The sequence below is a fragment of the Zonotrichia leucophrys genome, chromosome Z (assembly GCF_028769735.1).
Source record: "Zonotrichia leucophrys gambelii isolate GWCS_2022_RI chromosome Z, RI_Zleu_2.0, whole genome shotgun sequence".
Classification (NCBI taxonomy): domain Eukaryota; kingdom Metazoa; phylum Chordata; class Aves; order Passeriformes; family Passerellidae; genus Zonotrichia; species Zonotrichia leucophrys.
The window spans coordinates 15,040,841-15,057,889 of record NC_088200.1 but is presented as its reverse complement, the minus strand read 5'-3'; the positions used below and the strand labels follow the sequence as shown (position 1 = coordinate 15,057,889).

Sequence of the window (17,049 nt, the reverse complement as noted above, 5' to 3'; positions counted from 1 at the left end):
TTGCATGACTGCCAGGCACCCACACAGATGCTTTCTCACTCCCCATCCTCTACAGGATAGGGAAGTAAAATAAGACAGAAACACTTGGAAGTCAAGATAAAGGCAAGGAAATCATCTACCAATTACCAGCATAGCAAAACAGAATGAACTTAGGTAACGTGAATTTAATGTATTGCGAATTAGAGTAGAGTTACATGGTGAGAAATAAAAGTCAAAAACTGAAATAGTTTTTCCCTTTCCCTTTTTCTGAGGCACTCTTTCATTGTGAAATGCTTCACTTCCTCCCCTGAGGGGTGAATGGGAAATGGAGGTTCTGAACTCGCCATAACAGCTCCTGTCCTTCAGCCTCACACTCCTTCCCTGCTGCACTGTGCCTCTTCTCTGTGGACTGCAGGAGAGTCTCTGCTCAGGCACTTTGAGCATCTCCAGCATCCCCTCTCCTCGCTTTTTCATAGGATTATTTCTGAGGTTTTTTTCTCCCTTCCCTCACTTCTGTTTCCTCACGACTGCTGTGAAGTGTTTTTTACTCTTTTGTAAATAAGCCTCTGAGAGGTACCACTGTCTTGGCTGAGGGGCTCAGCCAGTTTAAATGACTTCCAATTACTTTCAGACCTGTAAAAATGTGTTGGTTTGGGTTTTCTTTTTTTTCTAATTTAGAGACCTGGCTGCAAGGAACTGCTTGGTAGGTGAAAGCAACATCTTGAAAATAAGTGATTTTGGGATGTCCCGGCAAGAGGATGATGGCGTGTACTCATCATCAGGCCTAAAGCAGATACCAATCAAGTGGACTGCTCCAGAAGCTCTGAACTATGGTAAGAGTATAACTGGATTTTCTGGAAAAAAGAATAAAAAATCCGAAGTGCAGTAAAGAGCACCAGAGTCCCAATATTCGACTATATGTACATACAATTCTTTTCCCTCATTCAAATTAATGAAGTTTAAAATAATTTTAGTATTTCAGTCTGATTTATGTAAAAAATGCAGTTGTGCTGCTGAAAAACAATAGGGCAGCAACGTCAAAATTGCTATTATGCAGGAATAGCAGAGTGCTTTGGCTCTGTTGCTGACTCATTCTTGTAGACAGCCTCGTCAGTCATCTAAATTATGATCGTTAGCAAAATGAATGGCAAGTTCTGCATATTTATAGCCCCTCACTGAAAACAGTAGAAAATGTTAATGTGCTGTAACACTGTGTTAGATAATTCATTGCATTTGTGAAAGATACAGTCATTGTTTTATTTTCAGGGGGTTTTAACTGCAGTTTTACTTTGCCTGCATTTACTTTACCTGCATACCTGTATCACTAGGTTTTTACATTGGGGATAAAAATTCATTATCTATCACGGAGGGAGGTGGTCCACAATACTTGGTTCCAGAATAGAAGCTGAAGCTGCTGCTCTTACCTTTTTTTGCTTATATGAAACTATAAAAATATGTTCTTCTAGGTAAAGGGGACTGTGGAGAAGCAGCGCATTTAACAAATGATGGCATGTTTCGAATGTACTTCTCTAAAGCAGTTCTTTAGTTGAGTACACAGAATAAAATATTTTTGAATTCTTCATCTGAAGTGTCTATAAATATTTCTACCATCTCTTAAATTTAGCCTTTTTTTCAGAAATCATAAGTTTGTGAATTATGATTGATAGCAGAATGCTTCCTCTCGTTAGCACTTTTGCAGCAATTAATGACATAACACAGTAATGCAGATCTTCCCTTTAAAAGGCTGACAGTAAATTCAGTTTAGTAATTGATCCTGTATTACCAGTTACTCTAAGAAGTGTTAGTGTTGCCAACATTCACTGGTGAATGCTTTGTTCTTTTGGGTGTTTGATCCACTATAAAAGGTGGTTTTAGTTTTTATTTTTGTTATTTTGGAAATACATATGGTGTTTTTGATGTATTATGAAAATGTATCTTTATAACCATGTGTGGTCCAGTTGACTGCATTTAGCATTTGTGACCACACCTTCACTTTGTACTGCTGAGTCTGTTTTTTCTGCACAGTGCAGGAGAAGAGGGGATTGTTGATTAACATCAACTTACTTTGTGTTTCCTAAAGCACATACACATTCCAGCAGCTATAGGTCATTGTCTGTAATGTTTGGTAAATAAGCTCCCCCAAACATGTTGATATGTTCAGCCGTCAGTATTCAACTTTCAAAATGTCATGGAAGATTTCTGTGTGTTTTTGAAGGATAGATTTTTCCACTCCCTTGAAAGATGCTAGTAAAACTTACTGGATTATGTTTATTGTTTTCCATTCTAATAATAAGGTTGTAATAATTGCATTGAATTGTGATTTATGATTGGTGGTTTTTAAGATATCAAAATGAAATAAAATTAAATCTGCGGTATTTCAAAACTAGTTGGTAACCACTGGCCAGGTCAGTCCTGAATATCAAGATTCAAGGGTTGGAGGAAAATGACAAATAGGATCATTTGGCCATTACATGAATGCCAATGTGATTAAGAAGCTACAAAAAAGTTATTTTTTTGTCTTTGCTGAAGTCACTGTATATGACAAATTAAGAGTGGTCACTAAAGTATGTTAATTAAAAAAAAAACCCACAAGTTGTGAAGGCTAGAAACCAGGCTAGGGCAAATGTTGTGGTTCTGACACAAATTGTGTCAGAAGTTAGAAGCAAAATTCAGATGCCACTGGAGTTTTTGAGAAATGGAAGCTTTGGTTCTGTGGGTGCTGTTCAGAGCCATTCTACATTGCCTTCCCATTATTGGGAAGGCAAACCCCATCACTCCAAACAGCTCCCCTGTCCTCCTTGGTCCCCCCACCTCATACACTGAGCCTGATGTCACATGCTCTGGAATCTTGCTTTGGTATGTTTGGGATCGCTTGTCCTGGCTGTGTTCCCTCCCAAGGACCCCCAGCTTCCTCCCCAGCATGGCAGTGGGAAAAGCAGGGAAGGCCTTATAACAAAACCATCACTGAATTATCAACCCTGAGTTCAGCACAAATCTAAAACAGAGCCCTATACCTGGCACTGTGAATAGAATTAATCCTACCCCACCAAAATTGGCACATATTTAGGATGATTATGGGGTATTTTTGCTTCCTGATCTTTGAAAACTAAAATACATTTAATATGTATGTTTTCTCCCTAAAATATTTTGAGTTATTTGTGATGTTAGTAGTAATGTGGGGAGGACTTGGGGTTTTTTCCTAAACAGATCTTCTTTTTTTCCCCTCAGATAATGAAATAGCATAAAATATAATTAACTGTACAGAACTTGTACTTTTTGTAAAAAAAGCCTAAAAACCAGCTAATCACCTATCTTGTATTAGCTGAATGCTTTCAGTGAAAAGTGTTAAATTACTGGATGCCCAACTGTGGGAAGTTGATACACAGACAAGAAAACTATTCTTACTCCAAAGAGCATAGTGAATATCCATAATTGCCAACCATGAGGCACACAAGCTAACATAGGACAGCTTGAAGTGATATTTAGTCTAAGAGTAAACTGAGATTTCTGACATCAGAAGGTGTCACTGTCATCAACTGTCACTGTAATTTACATGTATTTTCATTTTTTTCCTAGTCAGAAGTGGCTTAGTTTGGCTTGTTTGATGATTAGAGATAAACAAGCAATACATTCACAAGTGTTGTTTTTAAGAATAAAGATATGTAAATACAAAGTAATAGTACACAACAAAGAAGAACAGTCATGAAAAATGTTGAAAATGATGTTGAAAATGGATTTTTAAGGTAACATTTTCACTGATTCTGCTGCAAAAGGCTGGGAGTCTTAATTTTCTAATGAGAATCCATCAGGGACAATAGAAATATCTGCTCCAAAATGTCTCCCTGTATAGAAAGCTACAATTCCACAAAGAGGCTTGGAATTCAGTTATCTATCAATTATCTGTTTTGCTATCTCTGAAGCATAATTGGAGGCAATTGGGCCAGCAGGCCTGATTTTTTTTTCCTTAAACTCATTGGGTGTGTCAGTTTTGCAGCAGCTAGCCTTACTTTGATTTTCAGAGATCAGTTTCTCAAAGCATAAGAACCAGGCCTTCTTCACACTTAGAAGCAGTGTTGGTGGTAGCTCCTCTAAGAATAAACACCACCATGCTACAATGGAGAACTAGAAAAGGTAACTTTTTAAAGAATATTTGGAATTGAAAGCAGTTGTAAATGAGTAGGAAAACTCTGACTTTTTTTTGTCTTTTTATATTAAAAGAAAAATATTTTTGTACGTTAAGAAGGAAAGAAATTCTTAACTTGCTTGACAAACTGGAGTTGTATACTGTGTAGAACTTAAAGTTAGCTTATGTTACTCCAGAGTCTTTGCTTTAATATAATTTGTTCATTCTTTGAAATACTGGAGACTGTGAAATCTGTAGAATGTTTTATTAGTAGCTACAGCTTTGTTTTGCTTGGAGATGGCCAGTGTAACACTTTTACCTTTACAGGAAATTTGGGCCATAATTATCTGAAATACCAATTTCTCTGTATGTTAAATTCAAGGTTTGCTTTCCTTTTTTTAGGGAGATACACATCTGAGAGTGATGTATGGAGCTTTGGAATCCTTCTGTGGGAGACCTTCAGTTTAGGAGTGTGCCCATACCCTGGAATGACCAACCAACAAGCAAGAGAACAAGTTGAGAAAGGTAATTATTCCTTGAAAGTGAAACAAATGCTGGATAAATGGTAAGGACTCAGTGTAAAATAGCCAAGAAATAACATACAAGTTTTGTAGCAACTTTAGCAAAAACAGTATGAGGTTTCCTAAACTGCTGACCAACTCTCTGGGAGGAGTAGGGTGATATAGGCCTTTTGGAAAAAAAGGAATACACTGACCAGTAACTTAAACGTTGGAAGACTTACAGCATGCTGACTTTCATTATTGCAGAACTAACAGGTGAGATGGAAAGGAGGGATTTACTGCTGTGCAAAGCAGAAGCTTGAACAGAATGAAATATTTAAGATTATGCTAATGCAGGTATAAATATTCTAAACTGCCAGGAAAAAATCTCTATCATTCCATCTTCTTTATTAAATAATTTCACAGAAAGATTTAACAATTCTGGTGGAGAATGGTAAGCTAGTTGAGCATTGCAAGCTGCATTTCTCTTTTGCTAAATAATCAAAAGATTAAAATAGCAAATAACTGTGAGTAGGAGTTCAGGATTTTGATTTATTTTCATTGTCTTTAGTGGCATTTCAGAAGTGTTCCTTCCTTACATAATACTACTGTAAAATTTATAAATATGTTCTAAGCTAGTAAAACTTCCAAATTATTTAAAACAAAAACAAACTGCAAACAAACAAAAAACCTCTGGTTTGCTGATTTACACACATTGTCAGTGTTTGTTATAGTTTTATAAGCACTGTAGGTGATAATAAAGTTTCTCCTTAAAGGCCAAATCCAATCCTGGCGCCTGAGCCATATTTGTCTGATAATTTGTGGAATCACAGACTCAAAGAATGGCTGAGGTGTGCAGGGAGCTCTGAATATTGTCTGGTCCAACCACCCAACTCAGCAGGATCACATTCAGATGACTTTTGCATATCTCTGTAAATGTGATTGTCTTTGGACAATCTGTACTCAGTCACCCGCACAGGGAAAAAAGTGTTTCTTGATACTCAGGAGGAATTTCCCATGTTTCAGTGTGTGCTCATCACCTCCATGGCCTGTCACGGAGGTGGAACGGGCATGGAAAGAGCCTGGACCCACCTTCTTTGCACCCTTCCTGCAGGTGTTCATATACATTGCTGAGATCCCCTGAGCTTTCTCCTCTCCAGGATGAGCTGCTCCAGCTCACTCAGCATTTCCTCATAGGAGAGAGAGATGTTTCAGTGCCTCCATCACCTTGGTGATCCTTCATGAGATTCTCTCCATTGTGCTTGTGTCTGCCTTGTACTGGGGAGCCCAGTACTGGACCCAGAACTCCAGGTGTGGCCTCAGCCACTACTGAACAGGTTGGGCAGATGATTTCTCTCAACCTGCTTCAGTGCTCCTTCTAGTGCAGCCCAGTGTGCCATTAGCATTCTTTGCTGGAAGAGCTCGTGCTGGTGTCCAGCAGGACCCCCAGGGCCTTTCCTGACAAACCGCTTCCCATGGGGCATTCTCTGCCCGTGCTGGTGCCTGGGGCTGTTCCCAGCTGCAGCACTTGGCTCGTCCCATTCTTGAGGCTCCTGTCAGCCCCTTTCTCCAGGGGCTCCTGGCCCTAGCCTCCTGCCTTTCTCCAGCCTGTCCCTGTGGACAGCACCACCACCCTGTAGTGTATCAGACCCCCTCACGGGTTGGTGCCACCAGCAAGGAGGACACTGCCGTGTCACCATCGCTGAGGGGGCGCCTGCCCCTCACTCCCAGCCTTAATGAAGGTGCGACACAGGACTGGACCCTGAAGCTCCACTCAGACTTCGAACCACTCATCACCGCCCTTCAGGGCTCACTGTTCAGCCTGTTTTCAATCCACCTCCCTGTCCTGTCTCTAGCCCATAAATTCAGAGGTGTCTTTGTGGAATTTTACAGTGAAATCCCCTCATGTATCAGGCCACTCATCACATTGAAGAAGTTTCTCACATTGGTCAAGCATGACTTGCTCTTAGTGAATCCATGCTGACTTTCTGCATGCTTACGCCTGATGACTTCCCTGTGCTGCCTGGAAATTGCTTCCAGCATTAGGTGCTCCATCACCTTCTGGGATCAATGTGATGCTGACCAGCCTGCAGTTCCTTGGGTGCTCTGACTTGAAGATAGGAGTGGCATTTGCTTTACTTCTGTCTTCAGGTACTCCTCCCTGTAGTTGAAGTGATGTATGAAAGATGATTTGGAATGGTGTGGCAGTGACATCAGGCTGTTCTCTCAGCACTCAGGGGTGCATCAGAGCCCCTGGACTTTACTAAATCTGATGTGCTTAAGTATTCTCTGATCAGGTCCTCTTCCATCAAGGGCACATCTTCCTTGTTCCAGCCTTTGTCACTGATCCCTGGAGTTTGGGATTCCTGGAGGCTGGTCTTGCTAGTAGAGGCTGAGATGAAGAAAGTGTTGAGTACCTCAGCTTGTCCCTGTCCTGTGTTGCTGAGTTGATCAGTGCCTCTTTCAGCAATGGGCACACATTTTTTCAAGCCTTTTGTCCCCTGCATAGTGAGAGGAACTCTGCTTGTTGTTGACATGCCTGGCCAGATTCAAGCCCTTCTGGGCTTTGTCTTTCTTAGCTTCATCCCTGGAGGCTCAGGCAGTGTTTTGGTATTCCTGCCATTACCTGATTTTGTGTTTGATTTTGTCCAGGAGCTCCTTGTCCATACATACAATCCTCCTGGCATTTTTCCCAACTTCTACTCATTGAGAAATTGTCTTCACTGCTGTGAGTACACCTCTGTGGTCCAGGCTATTGATGATAAGCCTGAATAGCCACTTACCTGCGACTTTTGAATGATTAGCTGCTAATTTACTTTACTGATTGTCCATTCTCCTGCTCATTGTCAAGAGAACTGCTTGGCTGATGGCAGCAGAGAAGTGTGGAAGCCACTGCCTGTTTAAGCAAACCAGAAGAGAGATTTGAGATAAGATGGAAAGATCCAAAAGTCAAGAAAACAGAGGGAGGAAAAATTAGTTACTGAAGTGCAGGTGGGGAAGAACTTCCTTAAGGAGACAAAAAAGGGAAGAAATGTGAGAATAAAAGTGGATACATCTTCAAAAAGAGCAAATACATTTACTCGCATCTTCATTTTTATTATCAGTTTCCTCACTGCAGTGAAGTAAGGAAATACAACTGAAAACCAGAGGGTAGCCGCTTTCTAAGATACAAGAAAGAAATCTGTGTGAGTTGCTGCTCTTAGGAATGGGCAGCATCACAACTTGATGGTGCTGGTACTGGTACTGAATTTTAATTAGTTTCATAATTATCTGTCATGTATAGGATACGTATTTAAGATGTTCCTCATATTGCCTTGAAGGTCTATATAATATATTTGAACTTTGCTCTTATCTTTTAAGATTTGTCGATAAGCATCTGTTTTCAGTACTAAAAGTTTTCTCACTTTTTCTGTGTAACAGGCTACCGAATGTCTGCACCACAAAAATGTCCAGAAGAAATATATAAAATAATGCAGAGATGCTGGGACTACAAGCCAGAAAACCGGCCAAAATTCAGTGAGATTCAGAAAGAGCTGTCTTCAATCAAAAAGAAAGTGACATAGTGATGAAGAAGTGCCAAACTCAATGTCTGGGACTTTATTTTCCAGTGAAGTAATTGTTTCCCTCAAACACTATGCATTTATATAGCATTATTTGCAATATTCTTCTAGGATTACTTTGAATTAACTGGTGTACCATCTTGAATGGTGCCTACACCTGCATTAAAGATATATACTGCGAAATGCTATATATCTAGTCACAGTAGTACTGTAATTTAGGTTACATGTACATAGGAAAGCACATACTATAAATTTAAGGGACTGTGGCTTTTTTCTGTTTTACAGCAAATAACTGCTAGTGACATTTTCAGAAGTATTCTACTTTAAGCTGTGCTCCCACTCTGCTATCCCTGTTCTGTATGTCAGCATATTAATGTGGGGATTGTCATACATGTTGGCCTTAAAACTCAAGACAGTTTTGACAAGTATTTCAACTAGAAGCTTTTTTTTTAATTCTTTCTACATCTAATATATTTATTTAGGTGATACTTGGTTTGAAGCATGAAGCTCGGTTAGATTCTGGATGCAAACATGCTTACCAAATGGAAAAATCCAGAATTTTTGGTAGTTGAATTACTTGTGCATTTGTTACCATACAGTAGAAATACTTCTGACTTTTTATGTGATCTATTTAAATAATGCCTTTTTTCTCCTTCAGTGCCATCAGAATTCAGTAGCATGTTTCTTTTATGGTGACCTATGTTTATTTTAGGAAAAAAAAGACTAATATAAAGTATATTTCTTAGCACATGTTAAGAAATACTGCAAACAATACTGCAAACTTCCAAAAAATATGTGAAATTACTAGGCCAAGAAAAAGAGGTTTATTTATGATAGCAGCAGATGACAAATTTTGATCTTAGAGGCACTAAAAAAATATGCTGCTAGATTTGCTTTTGACCCTGATTTTTTCCCTTAAATTGGTAGAAATTCTCAGAATCCAGCTGGAGCATGCAAAAGTTTATTCTGAACAAAAGAACATTTCATGCATAGTGTCCAAAGGAAAATACTACTTCTGTATGGCATGAGGAAGTTGTGCAAACAACCAAAAGGAAAGAAGTATGTTTAAAGCCTCTGACAGGGAACAGCAGAGTAGAAATACTAACCTTCTATTTTTCTTACATTATTGCAATCAAATATCAAAAGACTGGGGATAAACAAGGTTTAAATGCACCAAGAATATAAACCTTGTGTTTGTATATATATACATATAAAATATATATTAAAAAAAAAAAGCCAGAAAGAATAAAACCTTACTAGATAGTGGAGGGAGGAAGTGCACCATTTGTTACTTTGACTCTGGGTCCTCTTTGCAGCTGGAATTGTTTTCTAGGGCTCCGAATAAAAATAGGAACAAGTTACTGTGTCCCTGTCTGAATTCCAGCATTAAGGTGCTTAAAATACTTCTAGGAATTTACTGAAATATTCAGATCAAGGGATACTAGTTGCTGCTAATGCAAGTAAGAAACAGGGATTGTAAGTAACACAGCATCTGGAATGTTAATTAGCCTTATATTTTAGTGTTACGGTGGGAATGAGATGTAGTGAAGTCAGTGGCTACATTACATTTTTATTTCTGTTAGGGTGGCTTTTCTATTGTCCACATCATCTTTTGCTCTCTAAAGTATATTTACAGTAGTGCTGAGTGGTGGTTTAGGGCTATGTGTGACCAAAATATGTGTAGGCTAGAAGAATTTGTCTGTTACATAGGAATCAGTGTCCAGCTACAACAGTGAATGGTTGTGTGGGATCACATCACCTGCATTTGAGGTGGTACTGTCAGTATCCAGCTGTAAGGAATGGTAAGTGCTTCTTGCATTTTGTTAAGTGATTTTTTTTCTTGGAGATAAGGAAGCATTTATATACACATACCCATTAAAGTGTAGTGCTTGGAAAACTTGGTGGCATAAATTAAAACTTCATTGTAAGTGTACTGGATATATTTACTTAGTTCTGTACTTCAAGTAGCCCAGAGATATTTTTCAAGAGCAGTAGGAAACGTTCTTGTTAGCTTGTATGCTTCTAAGTAGTACACAGAGTCTGTGCCTTAATTTGCTAGTATGCTAATGCAAGTGCAAGTGTACTAAGATCTAAGAGATGTTTCACAATCACTTGGGAAAACCCATCCAACAGCGTTTCCTTACATATGCATCCCTGAAGTCTGCAAGTAAGGATGACAGTGTCAGCATTCATAGCTTTTCTGGAGAGTTAATATTCTTTTATTAGAGAGATGGACTGTTTCTTTGCCATGCGCCCTCTTGACAGCAAGAAATACTGCTTCAACCAGATAAAATAAAATACTGTTTTATTTGTCATAAATTAACCAGTCACCATCCTGACTCTCATAGAAGGATAAAAACAGTACTAACATTTTATTCTGGAATTGTTAACCTCCATACATATATATCACACTTCTGTTTAAATTTGAAGTCTTTTTAAAACAGGGAATTTCTACAGCATTGGAAAAATTTGTTACTGTTATTGAAGTAGGCACCAGTTCAGTTCAAAACTAGTAATACTTGGGGAGAATACCAGAATGGCTTTGTAAATATAGAATAAATTTCAACACAGGTACATGTCTTTTCAATTATTTAAACTTTTTGTAGCATTCATTTAACAGTTTGTGGCAGAATTTATTTGTCATGTCTGACTTGTAAGTGTTGAAACTATTCAATTTAGGAGGTGGACTCCATACCTATAGCTACTGTAGGCTTCTCACAGGAGCATTCACAACCAAGCCTGCCATGCCATGAAAATTAAAAGAAAGACATGGCACTAAAGAAGCAAAGCTGCAATATCTTCTCAATATGGCCTTTTGATGACTTAATCTTGCCAGGTTAATATTACCAGGTTAGCCAGGTCATTTGGCTCATGTACTGTGTTTAGGGAAGTTAAAAAGAGAATTTACAAAGAAGTTAAGCTTCAGCCTCTTTGGCAAGCATGGATTTCAGGTTAGGTTGTTACACTGGCATTGTCACAACCAGAGGGACCCCGAGAGAATCCTGAATTATTTTGTGTTGTTAAATGTAGGAAACTCTAAATACTGTTATCCTCACCTTGTAATGTGAGAGGGATTTCAACAAGTTTTCTCTTATTTTCATGGTTTTCCTAGCAATTGCATTCATTGTTTTAAGAAAATTGCTTTGACAGCAAGAAGTGCATCCTTAGTTTGTTTTTAGTAGAAAATTAGTGCATATTTTCTTCCAAGTCCAGTCCTCAGTGAAGTCATAAGTTTTTCTCAGCTTCTTTATTTTATGAAAAGTAAAATAGGAAAAGTATCTTGTCTGGAAACAAACCTTGGTTCCGCAAAGGGTGGTAATGTAGTGTTAGCATCCCACAAAGGCATTAACTTTGAAATTCTTTGAAATTAGTGCATTTTCATTAGTTCTGTAAAAAAACAATGAACTAGCTTTTTGTTTATCAGCTACAGTTATATTGCATTTCTTCTTAACAAAAATATGCCCTTTTGCAGAATTGCTTAAAACTTTTTTGGAAATTGTTATTGGGAAGTGCATCACCAGAAGGCCATCAGTGAGAACTGCAGCTGGTAAAGCCCATTCTCACTGAAAGGAAAGAGAAAACTGGTTAAGGAAATATTAGGTTATTCATACTCAAGTATTTTTTCATTAATGTCTTTGACCACCTGTTATGCTTACTTAAATACAAGCGCATGATTAAACTTGACTATGAAGTTACCTATTTGTTATCTCTTTATAACTGTTTTGTTACCCCTTTTGCACTCATTGTAAAGGTAATAAAAAAATCAAAAAAGAAGAAAAATCCCCCACATTTTTCTGAGGTTACAGTGTAACGAAGGCTCAGAAGTATTTACAAATGTCTCCCCTCCAGTTTTCTCAGATGTGCTGCTGCACAAATATTAACAACAGTGATGAAATACTAGCCCTGTTTCCAGTATTCTTGCTGTCATATCCTCTAAATGTCCGTGCTACTCACAGACTTAAGGGAGTGCAATATTTGAAGACCTAAGCTAGTGTGTAGATAGTGTCATCAAACATGGTATTCAGCAGTTCTGAGAATAATTGATTGTCACAAATAATAAATCATTATAAAGATTAAATAAAGAGAAAGAAGCTGAGAGAGTCCACTTTCTGTAACAGCTGTCCTCTTTTTAGGCACTAGAAATATTTGTTTGTGCCAGTGCTCTTGGATTTGTAACATTTTTATGGCTAAGCATAAAATAGTTTGCTATTAAAGGAAGAGTTTGCCAATTAATGTTTTCTTCTTGTAAAGCACAAAAGGACTTCAGATATTGTTGGAAGCTTTCTTCCTAGGCTAGTCAGGCTACCAATGAAGCAATGCATTTTTTTCCTCTTAGAGTGGTTTTCATGCAGTCCTTCACTTCTAGTAATTAGTAATACAGGACCTCAATTAGTAATCAAAAGGTGCATGGCAAGCACAGGGCAAGTCCAGTATTCCTGAAGTTCCAAACAACCATGAGTTTTTAAGAGATCTGATAATTTGAAATATCAGCTCTATTGAAAATGTTTTCTTTTACTCCCCTTTTGCAGATTTACTGAAAAAAATAAAAAAGCAGTCCTTAATAACCAGCAACAACTTACTAGGAAAGTGAATCAACCTCAGGAGCCTATCAAGTTTTTCTAAGAGTAACTATTCCTTGGGGTAGCTTCCCATTGTAAACACATAAAGTTTAAACGTGGAAAGCCTCAAATTGAAATGGAAGAATCCATTCACACGTCACATTATGAAAAGTCAAGTATTACTACCATTTATTTCCTCAAAGTGGTACTGAACTGTTATATCCAGTTCCTATATGCATTGCAGAGTTGCCTTTTAGTATGTTATTAATACCAACTTTACTTTGCTGAGACTTGAAATTTCAAACAAGGGAAGATTCTCTCATTGAAAATTCCAGCAAGATCTGCCTGTAGCTCCAACATTTTTGCGTATTTTCACATCCAGTTATCAGAGTCATTGTGTTCATTGTAGTAAGTACCATATAGAACAGGGCTGGAAGCCCCTGACTTTAAACTTTCAGAGTTTTGACCCTAGAATCCACCTTGATTTCACTTCTCTGCCAAATAAGCAAAAGAAATATCTGTTTTTCAGCCTTAGTACTACTCTATAAAACAGAAAGTTTCAGAGGTGTATTTACTATTCTCTCCCAGGGAATGCTACCTCCACCAACAACCCTAAGTTACCATTATTTCCCCTTCTCTTTGATATAAAATTTCAGCTGAAATATATGTCGAAGTATAGAACTTGGGTGTTAACTCAGATTTGTTTTATTTTCAGGCAGTTGTATATTATTGGCTATTTCACAGTGCCATTTTCTCAGACATCATCTAGGCAGGACTTAAATTAGAAGTTTCAGATGGTTTATTTGGGGGTGGGGGTGTGAGCTAAACAACTAATTAGTTCAGTAGGTAAATTGTTGTTTTGTAGGTGTTTGAGATTGTAGCTGTGGAAGGGTGGTGCATTTAAAGATCTCAGATCCATATGCCTTCTTCAAACAAAAAAATTCTAGGCATATTTAGAAAAAAATGATAAATAAAACCCTTAAATCTAGTTGACTGAGGTAATGAATTGAAAACATAGAAGAGCCATGAACTAGATTCTTTCTTCCTCTGTCTCGCAGAGTGGAACACCTTGTAAATACAACTTAATTGATTTATTGTTTACTGATAAATACAGCCTCTGAATCAGTACAGTAACATAGGATTCACACTGAGCAGAGAACACTTGGAAGGATCCTGAATTGCTACTATTTGGATCTGTCGTCTAGTTTTAGAAACACAAATGTTTATAGATAACTACTTAAGTTTTGTGAATACAGTAAGTAAGCCAGCCCTTGAAACTCTTCATCAATATAAGGCAATTAGACTTCTTAAAACAAAAATCAGAACAGTGATTCCCTTTGCATTACAGATATTGAAAGTATGTGCCAGCACTTTCCATTACTAAAAAAAAGATGCGCTGTACTCTTTTCAGTCAGCTCAGTCTTTCTCAACATATGAAGAATTCCTTTGCTGTTACATGCAAGTAATAATGCAGAATTCTTGGGTAACTGATACATAACCAATTGACTCTGATCTGTTGCCTCAATTCTCAAAGAATCTTTCTGCTCTCTAATGGGGGTTGCAGCAATCTTACACTTCCAGCTGAGCTCTGCTGTAATAATCTTTACTGCTGCATCTCTCAAATGTTTCCTAATTCTGAAGGCTCCATGTATCACAGATGGCACTCTTTCACTTATCAAATGAAATTATTCTGGTGACAGAAAAGTCCAAATACACTCCTGCTGTTGTTTAATTAAGAAGTAATGTGGTGATGTTAAACTTTAAAACCTGGGGCAGTGGGTTTGTATGAAAATGGAAGTAACCATGAATCAAGGTAAAACATATTGTTCAAATCACATTTTTAATGAAATTGCAGACCCTAGCTATATTACAAATTGTCCACATCATAGGATACATCAGAGGAACAACATTTGTTACTGTCTGGTTTACAATACTGAACATCCTGCTCCACACAGGGAGAATTAAAGAGCTAAATATGCTCCTTGACATTTTGCTGTGGCTGGATTGGAACAGCGTCTTCCAAATCAACAGCAATTACTTAATTCCACCTCAGCCTTATTGTGAACTTCCTTCTTCTTAAACAGACCTTTCAGACAGTGTTAATTTTCATAATTTTGCTGTCAGGAATTTGAATTCATTATGTCATACAACATTTATTTACAGAAATAATTGTACAGCCCCACCACTATTAAGTGCTGAACCCTGCAATTCCAGGAGATAAGCATTATTGTTGTGTACAGGGAACTGCTCTTGCACTGGATTGCAGTTGAAATGTCTGTTTACATGTCTGTTTCCAGTGTTAATTGTACCATTACCTGTAAATCACAAGTTAATTTGTTTTTTTTAGAAAGCTTCCCACCTAGTTTTCACTAAAATGCTGAAAACATGTAATAGGAAAAAACTCCATGATACAGGTTCATCACACAGGACACATAAGGCAGGCAGACTCCTGCAGAGAAACACTGAGGAGTGAAAGCCAGCATTAAACACCTGCCTTGTACCTTCTGTTAAAGGACTTCCAGGGATGAAACTGGGGCTGGGGTTGTAGGACTGCTGATTTTGAAATTGCATGTGTTGCTTTTCCTTTGTGTTACTGTTGGCAGCTGGAGACAGAACAGGGTGTTAGAGAAGGAGGGAAATTCACATCACTGGCTTGCCATCGCAAGCCAGACTTTTGTCACCGGTAGCCTTGAGTGGACACAGATGCCATTTGCAGATCTCTTTAGGTATCCAGTTCTCAATTTTGTGCCAAAATACGCACCAGCAATATCAGGTAAAGCACCTTTTATGCTCTTTGTTGTTTAAAAATAATATATTTGTGAAACAGATCGATAATACATAACACTGGAAATGGGTCCTTCTTCCCTAAAGTACATGTAAAATAAAATTTAAAAAAAAAAGAAACAACATTTGTGAATTTATCTGGCTTTTAATCAAGTCTGAAAATTATAACTATGTTTTACAGTTGCCAGTTGTTGGTCCTTTATAATTTTAAATAGATCTGCATTTTAACTTTATTTATTTGCCAATTTTTTATATACTTTAAAGTTACACTTTAGAACTCAAGCTAACTTTTTATTTTCCTAGGCTGTTATGTAAGAGATTTTCAGTCTTCTTGTGAACTGCAGACCTCTTTTGAATAGTCCTTTGTCTTCTCCTTTGGACCACTTACCACTAATGAGTCTGCAGTCCCCGTTTCACTGTACTCTTCCAATAAATGTAAAATATTTGTATCAAGCAGTCTCATTTTATTTGATATTTACAAGTTGTGTTTCTTCATTTGCCTCTGTAATCAAGTGGAAGACCAATTCTAGTAACATTGCTTTTGGGAATAGACACAATTCAAAATACTCTTGTTTCACACAGCAGGGGGAGACCCAATTGGATTTGATTTTTTTTGAAATTTCTGGAGATAATCTTTCTGTATGATCCTCACTCGCAGTTTTGCATTACTTTTGTTTACCTTTTGCATATCAGAAGAAATTGAAGCAAGAAGTAACCTAGAGGACAGAAGGGAAAGGAGATGTTGAAATGGGCTGGGAACTTTGTTATGAGAACATTATTATGCCTTAAAAAATACAAACATATTTTGAGATCCTGTGGGTAACATAAAGTATGCCTAATGCTCCCTGCAAATGCACCTTGTTTGAAGACCCAAAACCAGGCAGAAGGATGTGATTTTGGGTACCTGCACCTTAAATGGTGTTGTTAAGCACTCTGCACACTGGCAGAGCCCTATGATTAGTGCCTGACTGAGGAAGGAGTTTGTAACATGTAAGGCAATTTACAGCTCTGGTTCCTAAGTGGGACTGAGGTACCTGGGATTTGTGCCAATTTTTTTTTCTGATAGAATACAGTTTTAAATAAATACATAAATAAATACAGTTAAATACATAAATAAATACAGTTTTAAAAACCTTTGAGGTGTTTTTCCCCACCATCTCCCAGTAATCATGAATGGATAATGTGTAAGTCCAGAGCTCGTCCACTGAATTTCCCCAGTTTGTGTTGGAACAGAAGACAGCACAGCATGGGGTTGCACACAGGTCTGGTACAATTCTGCTGAGACTAATTTATTAGCAGGATTATTTTAGAAAAAGTTACTGAAGTTACTGCAGCCAAATCTGTTTTTCTCAGTGAGGCCTGGCCTCCAAATAATAGAAATATGTTGTTTGAAAATCTGTGACTGCCAAACACTGAGCAGCACAGGGTGGTGATAGATTTCCTCATTTGAAGTGCCACTGCAGTGAAGTAGAAATGAGGCTGAAGAAAGGAGCCTTGAAGAAGATCAGGGCCTTTGAACAGTCCTTCAGTTTTTCCAGTTTAGA

General features: G+C 37.9%; 1 protein-coding gene across 3 annotated transcripts in view; it reads left to right on the top strand.

Moving 5' to 3' along the window:
- Positions 1-15,941, top strand: part of FER (FER tyrosine kinase) — a 158,201-nt gene extending 142,260 nt beyond the window's left edge. For all 3 annotated transcript variants that reach the window (XM_064735465.1, XM_064735467.1, XM_064735466.1), the window contains 3 exons: positions 658-812; positions 4,505-4,627; positions 8,023-15,941. In XM_064735465.1, coding sequence (XP_064591535.1) covers positions 658-812; positions 4,505-4,627; positions 8,023-8,165 — 421 coding nt within the window. In that variant the 3' untranslated portion in view covers positions 8,166-15,941. The remainder of the gene's footprint in view (positions 1-657; positions 813-4,504; positions 4,628-8,022) is intronic.
- Positions 15,942-17,049: the final 1,108 nt, after the last annotated feature.